This window comes from Meriones unguiculatus, chromosome 3 (genome assembly GCF_030254825.1).
Source record: "Meriones unguiculatus strain TT.TT164.6M chromosome 3, Bangor_MerUng_6.1, whole genome shotgun sequence".
Classification (NCBI taxonomy): domain Eukaryota; kingdom Metazoa; phylum Chordata; class Mammalia; order Rodentia; family Muridae; genus Meriones; species Meriones unguiculatus.
In genome coordinates, this window is record NC_083351.1 from 146,682,437 (window position 1) to 146,697,980 (window position 15,544).

General features: G+C 42.4%; 1 protein-coding gene across 5 annotated transcripts in view; it reads right to left on the reverse strand.

The window, feature by feature from the left end:
* Positions 1-15,544, reverse strand: part of Tec (tec protein tyrosine kinase) — a 99,738-nt gene that overhangs the window by 15,562 nt on the left and 68,632 nt on the right. For 4 of the 5 annotated variants that reach the window (XM_060380732.1, XM_060380733.1, XM_060380735.1 and 1 more), the window contains exons 5-10: positions 14,193-14,274; positions 13,432-13,560; positions 11,570-11,610; positions 9,194-9,366; positions 6,690-6,755; positions 86-140 (exon numbers count right to left, since the gene is read on the reverse strand). In XM_060380732.1, the coding sequence (XP_060236715.1) occupies positions 86-140; positions 6,690-6,755; positions 9,194-9,366; positions 11,570-11,610; positions 13,432-13,560; positions 14,193-14,274 (546 nt within the window). The remainder of the gene's footprint in view (positions 1-85; positions 141-6,689; positions 6,756-9,193; positions 9,367-11,569; positions 11,611-13,431; positions 13,561-14,192; positions 14,275-15,544) is intronic. The other variant, XM_060380736.1, reaches the window with a different exon arrangement.

Below are 15,544 nucleotides of genomic sequence, written 5' to 3' on the forward strand. Positions count from 1 at the left end.
TAAGTATGCGGAACCACATGTGAAGGACTCATTAAAAATTAATCTGTGCTGCAACGCAACTTGCAAACTGAGGGCAAGCACTTACTTCCGCCCTGAGGAGCTGCTCCGCCTTGCTTCTGTTGGTATTTCTGCAATACCACCTGATCAAAAAGAGATGTTTATCAGATTTTGAAAGTTGTTTTTTTTTTGTTTTTTGTTTTGTTTTGTTTTGTTTTGTTTTTTATCGTTAGCAAGACTAACAAGCTCACACAGCTTATGAAAAACAAACATAAGAAACACAGCCGCGGTAAGATCACTCACAATCTCAACAGCAGTAACACGGTTTCATGAATATGCTTCTGGACATTTCCTACCCACCTTCTTAGGAAGACATGGTATGCATGCCCACATCTGTTCAATGGGATCAAAGACTACTTGTATGTCACAACCTGAATTTGCCACAGGACGGCTTTGCAAATCAATACCAGTTCTACGTACCTGGGCATGCAGGAGCCATATTTTATCTGTTCTTATTTTTCAACATAAGAAATCATTTCCAGTGTTTTTCGACTACATGCATAGCAAGGATGAATTTTACTCCAATGATTAACCCATGCAGGAAGTGTGGCTTGCCATTACTGTTTTGAATTCAAACTAAATCTTATTGCAGTCCTGTCTTACCATCATGGTAGATCATCAGGTCACTGTGGTACCTGTTCACTGAATTTTATGTAGATCTCAAGTGTCAAGAAATAAGGGGTAACAATGAAGAACAGGCCACCCGGGTGTTTAAGATTTTCTGATGTCCAACACGCCTAGACCCCTGTGGCTTCCCTAACCTCCACATTGGCTCTATGTCTTGTCAGAGTACCCACCCTATCTTCCCACCTGGTCCATACCCAGAGGTCCTGAAGATCTGCCACTTCTTGGTCTTTGGGAAGACTCTCTCTGTGTTGCCATCTCCTTCCTCACCTCCAGAGACCATCTACCCTATCACCTTCTCCCAGTATCATCCCTTCATATGAAAAAGATCATTTTCTCTGGCCTTCAAATTTAAGTTTGTGTTTTTGCTAGATGTTTTTGATCTGGCAACAAATCCTCTATCACTATCAAGTACCTAAAAATTACAATGCTTTTGTTTGTTTTTCCTAAAGTCACTGAAGCCTCTTTGGGCATCTGAATTTCTCACTATTGTCTCTGCCTATTCAGGAAAGATCTTGTTGTGTAGCACTTGTCTCTGAGAAAGGAACATTTTATCTGGCAGGAAGCTCCTTAACACAGAAGGTAAACAAACCAAACTAACTTCAGGAAATCCCTGAAACGGACCAGATTCACTGATTACACACACACACACACACACACACACACACACACACACACACACCGCCCAAGAATAAGCAGTAAAGACTGCTGTGAGTCCCTCTCAGGCTGTGCAGTATGCTCAGGCTGCCAGCTTTCTGAGCTGTCACCCATGCTGGGGTGGGCTTTGGTAATACACCTATCTTGGAGTCATTTCTGCTCCTGTAAGTAACCTTTCACCCATATTCCTGTAAGTAACCCCAATAAAATTCATTGGTTCACCAAGTTGGACTTTGTTATGAGGTGTGTGTGTGTGTGTGTGTGTGTGTGTGTAAAAAGTCCAGAAAAAGTCTGTCATACAACAGGCTCCTGGACAAAAGCATTCCCCCTGATTGAGAAAGGTGTTTTACCTTTCAAAAATTAAAAGAAAGATGTCTATCTGTCATCTGAATGCTTTTAGAAAGCAACTGAACACCAAGTGAAGTTGCAGTCTCTGTAATGAATGACGTTGGAGCCTGTGGTAATGGACGAGGCCTAGGAACGATCAGCACATACATCACCCATTACGAAATGAGGCCAAGTGCAATAAAACTGCCATTATGATCAGTCCATTCATTCTATTATGATCAGCACATTTTTGAATGCAATTGGAAATATGACAATAAACTAGAAAAACTTCATTCTGACTCTAAAGCTTTTCTTTTGGTATAAGAAATATTTGTCAGACACCCAAAACTGTCACCAGAATTGGTTAAGAAAAGATAGCTAATTATCCACTATGAACTAACAAGATGTTTGAGATTGAAAACTTTTATTTATCAACAACAGAAGATCCAGGGTCATACCTTCAGGATGATAGCAAGAGAGGGAGGGTTCACATGAGGAAACTGGGAGAGCTACACTGTACCTTTAAGAACCTAGAAATAAAGAGGCTCCTCCCTCACATTGTAAATCCCAGATCCTGGGAAAGGGTCCGGGGAATCAGGAGAGTGAAGGAATCTGTGGTACAAGAAACAGTTCTTTGAAACCTGTCCTAACTTGTTCTTTACATCTGCAGTTTCCCAAAAGAGATCTTTCTGTCCCTGAGACATGCCGTAGTTTCTATCCACAATGAAGAGACTCTAATCAGCCCGAACACGGCAAATACGGCTTGGCAGCCCCTGCCCTTCTCTCCCTTCTGCCTTGCCAATAGTTAGATTACATTCCTAAAGCTAGCCCCCAAGCTCTATTCCCTTATTTGGCCAATTCCTCCTCCTGAAGCTGATTACCAAGGTCCAGCTGTCAAAGTATTGAAGTCCAGCAATGAAAAGGCCCCTTTGGCTCACCTAATTAACACGCCCCATTAATATTAAATACCTCATCCTAACACAGGGTTTCCCCTTTACCTTTATAAACCATTTTCCTATGGGCCAGGTCTGTCTCCTCTCTATCCAGAGGCAGTCCATTGTCCACTAGGACCAATATCCCTTCTCTTCTCCCTTCTCCTCAAAAAATTTCCTGTCTTTGTCTTATTTCCTGCCCTTTGTCCCTCTGGGGCAAATAAGTCTCCTTTGAGCTGAGAACTTGGTCTTGGGCCTCTTGTGCTGATACCTGTCCCTTCACCCAGTGTGCCAAGGACTGTGTGCCAGCAGCTGGGTGCACACAGTGGCCCTCCTAGGAGGCTGTGGAACATCATCCATAGAGCCTTACAGGACATTCTTGGGCGCATATCTCTGAAGGCCTCTAGAGCAACCCAGCCCCTTCCTCTCAGCTTTCATGTTGTGACGCAAGCAGGTCTGGTCTAGTGCATCCTCTCACCATGATTTCTTTCTCACAACAGTGCTAAAATCATAGTGTCACATACCATGGAGCAGAAACTCCAGAACTGCAAGCAGAAATCATTTTTTTTTTTCTTTACCAGGAAACTTGTTACAGTGATGTACAGCTGAATGACATAAAGATACAAATCCAGACCTTTTAGGGTATATTGAGTGATAAACAGATGAGTTAGGTGATAATAGCTATTTCATAGCAGCTCTTTCCAGATTCCTTCCCTCTCCCACACGTGTGTGTGTGTGTGTGTGTGTGTGTGTGTGTGTGTGTTCTCCTATCCCTGTCCCCAGGTAGGAGAAAAAGAACCTTTGATGAATTCATCCTGTCAGAAAGAGGAATACACAGGGAAAGAATGTGAAGGAGCCTGCAGGGCATAAGGAGACAGAGAGAGATACCAGCCCAAATATCTCTCCATAGGGCTCTGTTGATGCCTCATTAAGAGTTCAATACCTTTTGCTGATGAAAAGCTGTGTCTGGAAACAAAATGGAAGATTTGTGGGTAATTTGTCATCCTGTTCTCAGGTAACAATACTCTGGAATGAATTAATTTTTCAGATTGGCTAGCTACCTCACAACCTTCCAGACTGTGACTTTACAGCACTGTCTGGAGGAGAGGAAAGAGGAGGTTTGAGGATATGCAGTCTTCTGCAAATGTCAGACTACAGCCAAGTTTTTGGGGGAGGGCAAGTAAGAGTAAACCAAGAAAAAGAGACATGAAGGAAAAACACAAATGACCAACCAACCACGCACGTGTCTTTGTCCTCTCTCTGTCCTGTTCCTGCTTCCTAAGCCCACTCAGAGCTGCTCCCACACATTCAGCTACCTTATTCCTTCAACATCTTCAGTTCAAGAACACTTCCTCTGACCATCCTAACAAGCTTACTGTTTTTTTCTTGTGGGTTTTTTGATTATTGTTTGTTTGTTTTGTTACCTGAACCTCTGATACCCAAACTGTTGGCAGGGTGTCGAGGTCAAACTGTATTACTGAAAACTCTGGTGGTTCTGGGTCTAACCCAAAGACAGCAGTGGCCTGGGATTCCTCATTGACCCAAACAAACAGAAAAACACCTGCCTTGCTGCCTTGATATCCATGAGATTGTGGAGATGTGTTACTAATGAGAAGTGCAAAACCCAACAAAACCAAACCAACACAGAGCCCAGGGAAATGAAAAGCAGGACTCTACCAGCCTACTCTGAGGACAGTCCCCAGCCTTACTGCCTGTTAATGCCACGCTGGAATCCCATTCCTGGCACAGAATGCTGAAGCGACTCACACACTGGAGTCATGGAGAGGAGAAAAATGCCCCAGAGAGATTAAATTTCCAAGTGGTGATAGAACCCAAGCATTCATGTTCAGGTTACAAATTCTAGGATTAACAATCCTTATTTGGACCCTTTTCACCAAGATGGCGCCAAAAGCGAAGAAGGAAGTTCCTGCCCCTCTCAAAGCTGAAGCCAGAGTGAAGGCCTTGAAATCTAAGAAGGCAGTGTTGAAAGGTGTCCCCACAACCACAAAAAGAAAAAGATCTGCAAGTCACCCACCTTCTGGCAGCCCAAAACCCTGCTCCTCTGGAGGCAGCCCAAACACCCTCGAAAGAGTGCACCCAAGGAGAAACAAGCTTGTCCACCACACCATCCTCAAATTTCCCCTGACCACTGGAGTCATTCATAAAGAAAATAGAGGATAACAGCACACTTGTGTTCATGGTGGACATCAAGGCTAACAAGCACCAGATCAAACAGGCTATGAAGAAACTCTATGGCGTTGATGCGGCCAAAGTTAATACCCTGATAAGGCCTGATGGAAAGAACAAAGTGTATGTTCGGTTGGCTCCTGATTATGATGCTCTAGATGTTGCCATCCAGATTGGAATCATCTAAACTGAGTCTAGCTGGATAACTGTAAATATATATTTTTTCCACCATTAAAAAAAAAAATCCTTATTTGACATCCCGTGAGTCATAAGGAATCTTGATAGCAACACCAGGATTATCTGGTTTCCATGAATCAAATTATCAGTTAGTTCTTGCTCCTGTCTTTTCAAACCAATTCAAGTTTGAGCCTTTGGGCATCTTCCCTATTTCTAAGGATTTTATTGTATTTTTCCTAAGATATATTTAAGACCAAACCACCATATTTTAAATAATCATTTATCACCATAAGGAAATCTCAGAGAAATACAGTCAGGCAACTGTCACTGAGGAAACCTCACAGACTATACTTAAAAAACCTAGTCCATATGGCCCACTATGCCTTTGGTCATCTGTATAATCTACTACCAAGGCCCCAGACCCCAGACTACATAAAGTAGGCAACAGCTCTTGAGTGCTATGGTTCAAACCTGTACAGCATGTCACAACACAGATGGTACAGCACAATGGTAAGCATTTGCATATCTACATACACATAAAACATAGAAAAACATTTGGCAATAGGTATTCTTCAGCTCCATGGAAAGAGTGTCAAGCATGTAGTATTTTGATAGACTGCACTATACAGTATATAACTGCATACCATCTACATTTCTACTTCCAATGTCATGTTAAGGGCCCATGCCACTGGTGCTGGGGCTTTTAGACCGTGCTGGTCTTCTAGATTTTGAGATATGCTCATGTTATCACAGTGAAATGGGCAGAGCAACAGCTTGCTGTTTTAAGGAAGTGAATGTCATATAATATCCTAGCTCAGGAGGACCAGAAGAGCACTAATACCTATGGGCCATGCATTAACATCTGGCTGTGCACTGCCTGTGGGCACAGAAAGGACAGCTTTTCTACAAAGCAGTCAGAGAGCATGCATTAGGGGTCTCAACAAAGTTCACACATGCAGGCTTTCCAGGATGCAGATTTGGCAGAGATGGTTTAAGACAGCAGAAAAGGCTGTCCTGATTATTTTACTATAGCAAAAATACCTGAAACAATCCAATACCCCATAAATAAACAAAGCAATTACATTGATTATGATGAGTCTATATACTGGTTGTAAAGCCTTCAGACCTTCCCAACACTAGATTAATGCCAAGAACTCAAAAAGTATTTTCTTAATTTATTACTGAAGGAGCTATAATGCAACTATGAAAATATTTTCAAAGACTGTTTAATGGCAGGAAGAAATATAAACTCAATACATTTGCTGCTCAGTGGAAAAAGGAAAAGAAAAAATATCATTAATGTTGACAAAGGCCAACTCTTATTCATAATATTTTCTGAGTAACATTTTTCCTGTTTTCAAAGTTTTAAAAAACTATAATCATGTAGTGTTACTTTCATTTGAAAAAAAAGAAACACTAAAACATTTTTAAAGGCTCCTCTGGGAAATGTTGTTCCTTACATTGAATGAATGAACAATGGTGTTTATTTCAAACTCAGCTGACCTGTGATTGTTCAAATCCAGTTCAGCTGTGCCTGCTTATATAATGGTATTAACACACAGTATATTCAAGAAGTAAGTCTCAGATTTTTACTCAGCCACCAGAATTAAGGATATGTTGGCATCTTCTAAAGACATTAACGTTATCCCTTAATCTTTAAAATGTCTTACATAATTATATAACAATAGTTTCTGGTTCTCCACACTCACAAGGTAAATGATTACTTACTCATATTGATCTAAGTTGTTCGATTTCTTTCCTGTGACATAATTACTTGGGATATATCCTTCACTCCTGGAATTAGGATGAGCAAACAAACAGAAATGATTTTACTTTTTGTTTAAGGAAAGGCAACTGGTTTTCTAAGTTTATTCAAAAACCCAGCTATCCCAATAATTCAACGTATCTGAACTGTCTGATACTTTAAAATGCATCTCTATATTTGATCCTCACAAAGATTACGGGTATACAAACAATTTATAGTACCCAATTTCTAATGAGGAAGCCAAAAACTAGACTACGGTGTTCTCCTATGGCCCCCAAAGTCAGGAAGCATCAGGGTCTGAACTTGCCAATATTTCATGATGCTGGCCAAGAAATTACTGTTTCTAGGAATGTCTTAAAGAAACTACTACATCACAAAAGTCTAAATGTTGGACAGAGTCACCAGCTGCTCTAACAGCTCAGAAAGCTCTACAGGACATATCACAAGGGGTGGACCATACCCTCTCTGTTGGTGTCACGAGGAACTTGTTAAAAAGGAAAACTATTGAGGGATCTGAATTGAGAAGAGATCTGAATTGGTACAAAGAAACCTTACATTTTGGCCCCCGGTGACTCCTTTATACATAGAAGTATTTGTAGGAGCCACCATATTCATGTATAAAATTTTTAGAAACTGGAAGCTTTGTAATCTTTTCTTTGGTACTGAACCTTGAGGAAAAGCTCATCATGTATATGCATGCACACATCACACCGCTGCACACATTTCACTGCACCGACAGAAGCCTAGAGGCAATGACAATACACCAACAAACGAAATCCCAGAATTCTACCCATTATCCATAAAACACTGTCTCTGACTGAAAAGAGGCAGCATTCCTTTGAAATAATAACCTGCAGGTCTGGCGAGGAAAAATACAAGGTGAACTTGAATCATTTTACTGAGCTAGAAAGCAAAGAAAAATTAATAGGGTTCTCCACTCAAAGCAGCTACCTCCGACCTAGGCAAACAGAATGATGACTACTTTGGATCGAAACCCAACACAAACGCATCCACAACACTAAGAAAAACCACTGAGTAACGCTGTAATCATCAACTCATTCTAAAAATTGGTGAGTTAAGGTTATAGCTCCTTTATCTGCCTTTCCTGTAGCAACTAATGCACTCACTGGTGAGGCCGTTCCTTACAGAATTAATAGCGGGGTGTGGTGGCAGATTTAGAAAAGGTACTGAATTGTAATGCTGAGGTAAGAGAGGGCCTCATCAGCCACCATTAGGGAATGCTAACATCAAGAGGGGATACATTCTGAGAAGTTCATGGTGTGCCAGTAAGGCCAGCTTTGTAACCATGAGGAGTCTCAGCACCACTAACACCAAGATAGCTGGAGATGGTTGTTCAGGTGACCAAGCTTCTAACTCTAACCTCCAGATTACAAAAATTAAGATGACACAGAGGATGCCACACATTCCAAGAAAGGGACAGTCCATGTCAAACAGACAATGGTTCATTTTCTAAGGTAAATAAATTGGTCTCATCAATAGATTAAAAACGAAAAGAGGACAGGACTACTGTAAAACAAAACAAACAAGAAAAAGAAAAACACAGGAGACATATGCAAATCAATTGTGGAAGCACATACCAGTGGTCACTCCCCTGAATCCCTAAATTACCTGTACAAATAAGGTTTGCTGTATATACATGTATTTTATACACATGTATACCTCTATACATATTTACAGAGAGTGAAAATAACAAATAACAAGTTGTTCTATTATACGGTGAGTACACAGAAAGAAAGAGAAATTGGAAAAAGAAAACTACAATAAACCATTTCTTAGAAAAAATGTAGCTAAATGTAGAGCAATTGTGTAGCATGTGTGATTCTAATTTGATCCCTGTAAATCCATACAAAGAAGGGAGGGAGAGGAGGAAAAGTGGGGAAGGAGAAGGGAAGAAAGAAGGAAGAAGAAAAGAAGGAAGGATGGATGGATTTAAAAAGGAGGGAAGGAAAGAGGAAGGGAGGGAGAAAAGGAGGAATGAAGGGAGGGAAGAGTGAACAGTTTTAGCAAATAAGAACTAAGTATAATGCACTCTAACTCCAGGAAGGAAGGAACTGATTACTTTTCATTTACTGAGTGATCTCTAAGAAAACACTCCAGGGCTGGTGAGATGGTTCAGTGGGTAAAGGCATCAACCACTCAAACCAAACGACCTGAGTTCGATCCTTGAAAACATGTAAAGGTTGATGGAGGGAACCGTCCCCACAAAGTTATCCTCTGACCGAACCTTGGCAGGTAGGCAGGCACGCATGCACACACAAACACACGTACCCAAGCACACACAATATAAATTTAAAAAAGTTAAAGTATACCTCACGATGCTGCAAATTCATAGTGTACTTGAATTTGTGGCCGACTGGACTGGTCTGTTTGAACCAGGTGGAGTGCATGTACTCCACTTAGCACGTAATTCACACCCCTGTGAGTCACACACGAAGGAAACACTCACCCATACTTATCTCTTGCTCTCCACCAATGGATGTCATTCTTTTCCAGGATGATGTACTCTTGGCCTCTCTCTAACCTGAGGTCATGTGCTTCTGTAGCTTGGAAATCATACATCGCCACAACTATTTCTTCAGTATTTTCTTCTTCTGGGGGAATCGGTGGAGGAGGCCTTCTCTACGCAGAGAAAATAACATTGGCAAGTTCGGCTTCTATTTGAATCCAATCATGAGGCACAGCAGCAAAACACTGAAGGACTCACATGTCACCATAGTGTAAAGAAAGCCCCAAGTCTAGTGGAACCCACCTAATGGAACCCGGCGACCCCTCCATGGCAATGTCGGTGTTGCTAGACTTTTTCAGAGTTCAAGACTCAAGGGAGGAGCAAAACTTGCCTTGACAATCACGTCAGGGATAGTTTTCCAGAGAGAGAGGGGGCAATGATAATTCATGAGTAGATACTAAAGGAGCATGGGAGGTGTGATTGCAGTGCATTATGGACTCTTTGAACAGATCGGCCACTCAGAGCAATCTGCTCTCCTTTACACCACCAGTGTGTAAAGCACATGCTTAGGATCCAACATGTTTTCTTTTTCATTCCTAACAATGCTGCCATGAAGGAAAGGATTTACTGTATAATAAGTCCTGAGTTCCAGCTGCAGCAGCCCACCCACAGTTCTTTTCAGCTAAGGTCCCAACTAACTCCATAGGCATATCATTAAATTTCTTTTTTTTAATTAAACTTTTATTTTTTATTACAGTTTACACTTTGTAAATTACACTTTGTATCCCAGCTGTAGTCCCTTCCCTCAGTCCCTCCCAATCCCACCCTCCCTCCCTTATCTCCTCTCTGCCTCTCTCTAAGTCCACTGATAGGGAAGGTCCTCCTCCCCTTCCATCTGACCCTAGTTTATCAGGTCTCATCAGGAGTGGCTGCATTGTCTTCCTCTGTGGCCTAGCAAGACTGCTCCTCCCTTGGGGGGAGGGGGTCAAAGAGCCAGTCACTGAATTCATGTTAGAGACAGTCTCTGTTCCCCTTACGACGGAAAGCCACTTGGATACTGAGCTGCCATGGGCTACGTACGAGCAGGAGCTCTAGGTTATATCCATGCATGGTCCTTGGTTGGAGAATCAGTTTCAGAAAAGACTCCTGTACCCAGATATATTTGGTCCTTGTGGCCCTCCCATCCTCCCCAGGTCTTACTAACTCCCCCTTCTTTCATATGATTTCCTGCACTCTGCCCAAGGTTAGGTTATGAGTCTCAGCATCTGCTTTGATACACTGCTAGGTAGAGTCTTTCAGAGGCCCTCTATGGTAGGCTCCTGTCCTGTTTCTTGTTTTCTCCTACTTCCAATGTCCATCCCATTTGTCTTTCTAAGTGAGGACTGATCATCTTACCCAGGGTCCTCCTTCTTGTTTATCTTCTTTAGGACTATGGATTTTAGTGTGTTTATCCTATATTATATGCTAATATCCACTTACAAGTGAGTATATACCGTGTGTGTCTTTCTGCTTCTGGGATACCTCACTCAGGATGATCTTTTCTAGATCCCACCATTTGCCTGCAAATTTCATGATTTCCTTGCTTTTAATTGCTGATTAGTATTCCATTGTGTAAATGTACCACAATTTCTATATCCATTCCTCAACTGAGGGACATCTGGGTTGTTTCCAGGTTCTGGAATACAATTCCCATCAAAATACCAACACAATTCTTTACAGACCTTGAAAGAAAAATTCTCAACTTCATATGGAAAAACAAAAACCCCAGAATTTCCAAAACGATCCTGTACAACAACAGATCGTCTGGAGGTATCTTCATCCCTGATCTCAAGCTGTACTACAGAGCAATAGTAATAATAACGGCATGGTATTGGCATAGAAACAGAATGGTGAATCAATGGAACCATACAGAAGACCCAGAAATAAACACACACCTATGGATACTTGATTTTTTACAAAGAAGCCAAAACCATTCAATGGAAAAAGACCGCATCTTCAACAAATGGTGATGGTCATTAAATTTCTAAATCCACTCTTTTATTGTGCTGTGTTCCTGAGACAGAAATATTCCTTTCAAATGTCACATCTCTCAAATGACTCCTGAAGCAAATCTACAGGCAAATGCCAAAAGGTGACAATAATAAAATTGACCCCAACAACAAAAGCTAAAGAACTAAGCTTTGTGGAATTGACATCAAGACCTATTAAGTGAGCTCTAAGTAAGCTCTAAGACCTATTAAGTAAGCTCTGCTCCTAAGGTGATCCTGGGAGAAAGCAGTATCGCATGGCTGAACATATCAGAGTCAATACACTGCAAACCCTCCTCAAACACATGGGGAACTTAAAACATGACATAGAAAGGCAGAGACCACTCACCTTCTTTGTTTCTGGCGCTGGAGGCAGTGTTTTTCTTATACCTGAAAATGCCAATAAGTGTCGATCACAATGGTATCCCGCAAGAATTGACAGGGAAAAGATGCTAGCAGTGAAGAGGGGCGCACAGGAGGGAACTGCTGTGCCCAACAGATACCAGCACCTCAGTATTCCCTCCGGAATCACCTGGGCTCGTTTGTTCTTGGTGAATCAAGATCTAAACTGGCGCCGGGGTCCGACGGAGTGGGTGCTCGCAGTGTGAGGCCCTGCGTTCAATGTTTGGCATCACAGAAGAATAGATGAGTGAGGACATAAGTTGGGTTACAATAGTGTTGTCTATGGCTTCACTCTCCACAGTCTGAGTTTCACCAGTGTGAGAGGCGCAGTGTGAGAATGTTAAATGGAGGAACACGCACAGCTCTCGTTTGTGCACATTTCTCACTCCCCTGAGGAGTGTGATAAAAATCTCAGGCTGCGTGGCTCCGGCCTCCAGCGTGAACCATGCCTTCGTCCAGCACGTTCATACCACATCCACTATCTGCTCCAGTAGTCACTTTCCCATCTCAGCTCTCATATCAACTGTGGTGGTATCGCATGGACAGTGACCATCTTTAACCGAGTGCTGACCCCAAATGCACTAAAAACAAGTAGAAAATTGGACCCTGGATCTGAAAAGCTGAAAGGGTTTAACTTAATGAGGAAAAAAAAAAGAATACTGGTGTTACTAAGATCTGCAACACAGTAAGAAATTGTGTGTACTAACTTTTTTTACAGCATGTTGTTAGAGCTGTTCTATTTTACTGGCACCTGTCGTATTTTATTGGCATGTGTCTTACTGTGCCCAAATTATAAACTGTACTTTATGACTGGCATGTTATGTGTATGTGTCTTGGGAAAGACTATACATAAGGTTCAGTATGACCTATGCACCGGGGCTCTTGGGACAGATCCTTGAAGCTGAGGTGGCACCACTGCCGTGAGAAACGCAGCCGCTCTGGCAGTCTGCCCCTCAACGGTTCTTGAGTTCAGTGTGGCACACGCTTACCCAATTAGTGGACACGTATGAAGATCTAATGAGCGGGGTGGTCCACTTTCAGACTCTGTCCCTATTTAAAAACCTGCAGTGGCCACCCTGGATCCTCTCGTCAGTTACCACAGGAGCAAGAGCGGCAGGGCTGGAACAGCCTCTACAGCCACCTGTAGGCCCACTGCAGAACCATGCCCGCCAGCTCTGGGCCAGCTGCTTGCCCCTGTTTTACCCCATGAGATACGAACGAATTACCAGCTCTAACTGGAACGTCTCAGTCATTTCTACAGCAAGCCAGGCTGGACTTTACAGTTACAGCAGCCAGGAAGCTCGGTCTGTCTCGTTTACGTGCTGTGCTGACATCAGGATGACTACCCCAGAAGACACAGAGTGTCCTTCCCAAGGTCACTGACAAATGGCCACTGTCCCCTTCCCCAGAAGTTGCACTGGTGCTGACGTGGTGACATCACGTGGTATTCCTGGTGCCGGGTGACAGCGTGGAGCATCCTATCCTTGTCACGTGACCTCTTACAGCAAGGGTTTAAGAATTCACCTCCTGCCCTGCATCTGAGCCTGGGGCTACAGCCCCAAGGGTCCACACTTTTAACTGACTTGTTTTAACAAGCCTCACTAACTGTTAGGATGAAAGCTCCGCAAACAGACCTCACCTCTACAAGGTCCCCCAGGATCACTCTTAGAAGCTGTATCCACCCTGCCCTTGCACGTTTTTAGGCAATGTGCTCTACTTGATCAGAATCAAGATCCCATCACTTCCCCCAGCAGCAACAGTATGCACATTGTGAGTCCATCACAACGGAAGGATCAGATGACTACTTACTGCTCTCAAAAAGATTGTATTTTTCACATCCAGGCGCTAGTTTTTCTGTTTGTCTACAACACTGGTAACTTCCGTCTGTCCAAAATTTGGGATGATATTTAATCATGATATTATTGTTGTTCTTTATTTCTGTAATTCACAGACACAGGAATGGTTAGTGAAATAAAGCGAACTAGAGTTCTGGTGAGTAACTGCCAATCATTACTTCTTCCTTGACCTGCTTGCTTGTTAGGAGCATGCCACTGTGATATTAGATAGTCAGTATTCACAACAGCTAGGCGGGTCTTTCTTTGCCCACCCCCCTCTTTTCTGGTGAAACACTCATGTGAAGAGGAGCGAATTGGTCCGTGGCACACCAATGCCCACTCCCATTGTGTTCTATCAGAGTAAGGAGGAGGAGTGTGCAAGTGTCCATTTAAGCACGTCATTATGAATGTGTGACTCCATGTGTTTGTTGGAGGCAATTTCTTAGGAAAAACAAATCCTGCTATCAGAGAAGCCCATGCTTTATCACCTCCAGCCATGCTGTGCGATAAGGGGAAGCATGCTAACATTAGAAAAAAAGCATTCAACTGGAAAGAAATAAGATTTTAAAGAGGGAAACTGCCTTCAATGTGTTATCACTTACCATGACTGACTGTCCTTGGAGAGATACTCATTATAATTTATTCAGAATGCAAGAGCTACATTATCAATAAGTCTGGTTTTGGTTTTGTGTGTGTGTGATATCCTAAAATTACGTAGAATGCATCAGTTTTTACCTTCTTTTAACTTCTTCACCCATCGGTCCCTGCTTTGTGGACTAGGTGCAAAAACATAAAGTGTGTTAGCATCATGAACAACCTAGAATAAAACAGAAGACAAAACTAGTGACAATACTTAGACAAAGCACTTCCATCCAGAAGAGCCCTAACACTACAGGCATTAACAAACAATTCCTGGATGGCTGAAAACAAATCCATTACCTCGGAAATCTAGCTTCCAATTACACTCCTTAGTTACAAGAGCACATCTAATCCTTAATTTCATCAAGTGGGATGTATGTTTAATAAACTGCAGAAAGTGTGTGTGTATGTGTGTGTGTGTGTGTGTGTGTGTGTGTGTATACACATGCATGCATGCATAGGCCAGAAGACAACCTTGGGTATTGTCTCTCAGGCATCACCTACCTAATTTAGTTAGACGGGGTCTTTCACTGGCCTAGAACTTATCAAATAGACTAGGCGTTAGCCAGTCTCACTGGCATCTGCCTGTCTCCACTTCCCTGTGCTGGAATTACAAGCAAGCACCAACACACCTGGCTCTTTTTAGGTGGGTACTGCGACATAACTAACTCAGGTCCTCAAAGAACTAACTGACTGATGGGACCCAGGATTGCATCTCCACTGAGACAAATAGGTACAGAGAGCTATTGAGATACTTCACTGATCTTGGTGCTTATTTCAATTTTAACTAAAGTTCCGTAGACAAACTTGGTGCCATGGGCCTTATTCTAATCCAGTATTTTTCTAAATAACATTTTAGATGAATTTCAGTATCACTCTTGTCATTTCCTTTTGCCCCATTGCTGAATGCAGTAGCTAGCTTTAATAAGCCCCGGGTCTTGCAGTTTTAGGCTATGGGCCTCATAGATGGTAACTCAATCCCACCATCAAGAATCGGCATTTCCATTTTATAGACAAGGAAATGAATGCCTAGCTAAGACTCTACATGACTGTAGACTGCAGGAGGCCCCATTCACACAGCAGGTACTGCAAACGGTGTCACCTGACCCTGCCCCACCTGTCTGTGGCCACTCTGCAGGCAATGAATTAAGTGAGGGTTTTGACCCCTAACCCAGCTTTCACGCATTAGACCTCTTTTAAAGGTGGCCCCTAGTGAACGATTTGTCTTGTTTTATATTTCTGTATTAATAATAAGCCTTGGACATTAACCTTAGGACTCCTATCACTGCGCTGAGATGTGATCCCTCATAGTCAGTCACACGGCAGAACCATCCCAAATGAACAACACATAATGTGCTTTATCATAAAACTCCCTTTACAAGAACAATACCCATTAGACTATGAGGTTCACTATCTCAGTGGTCACACCTGTCCACCCATTTCAACAG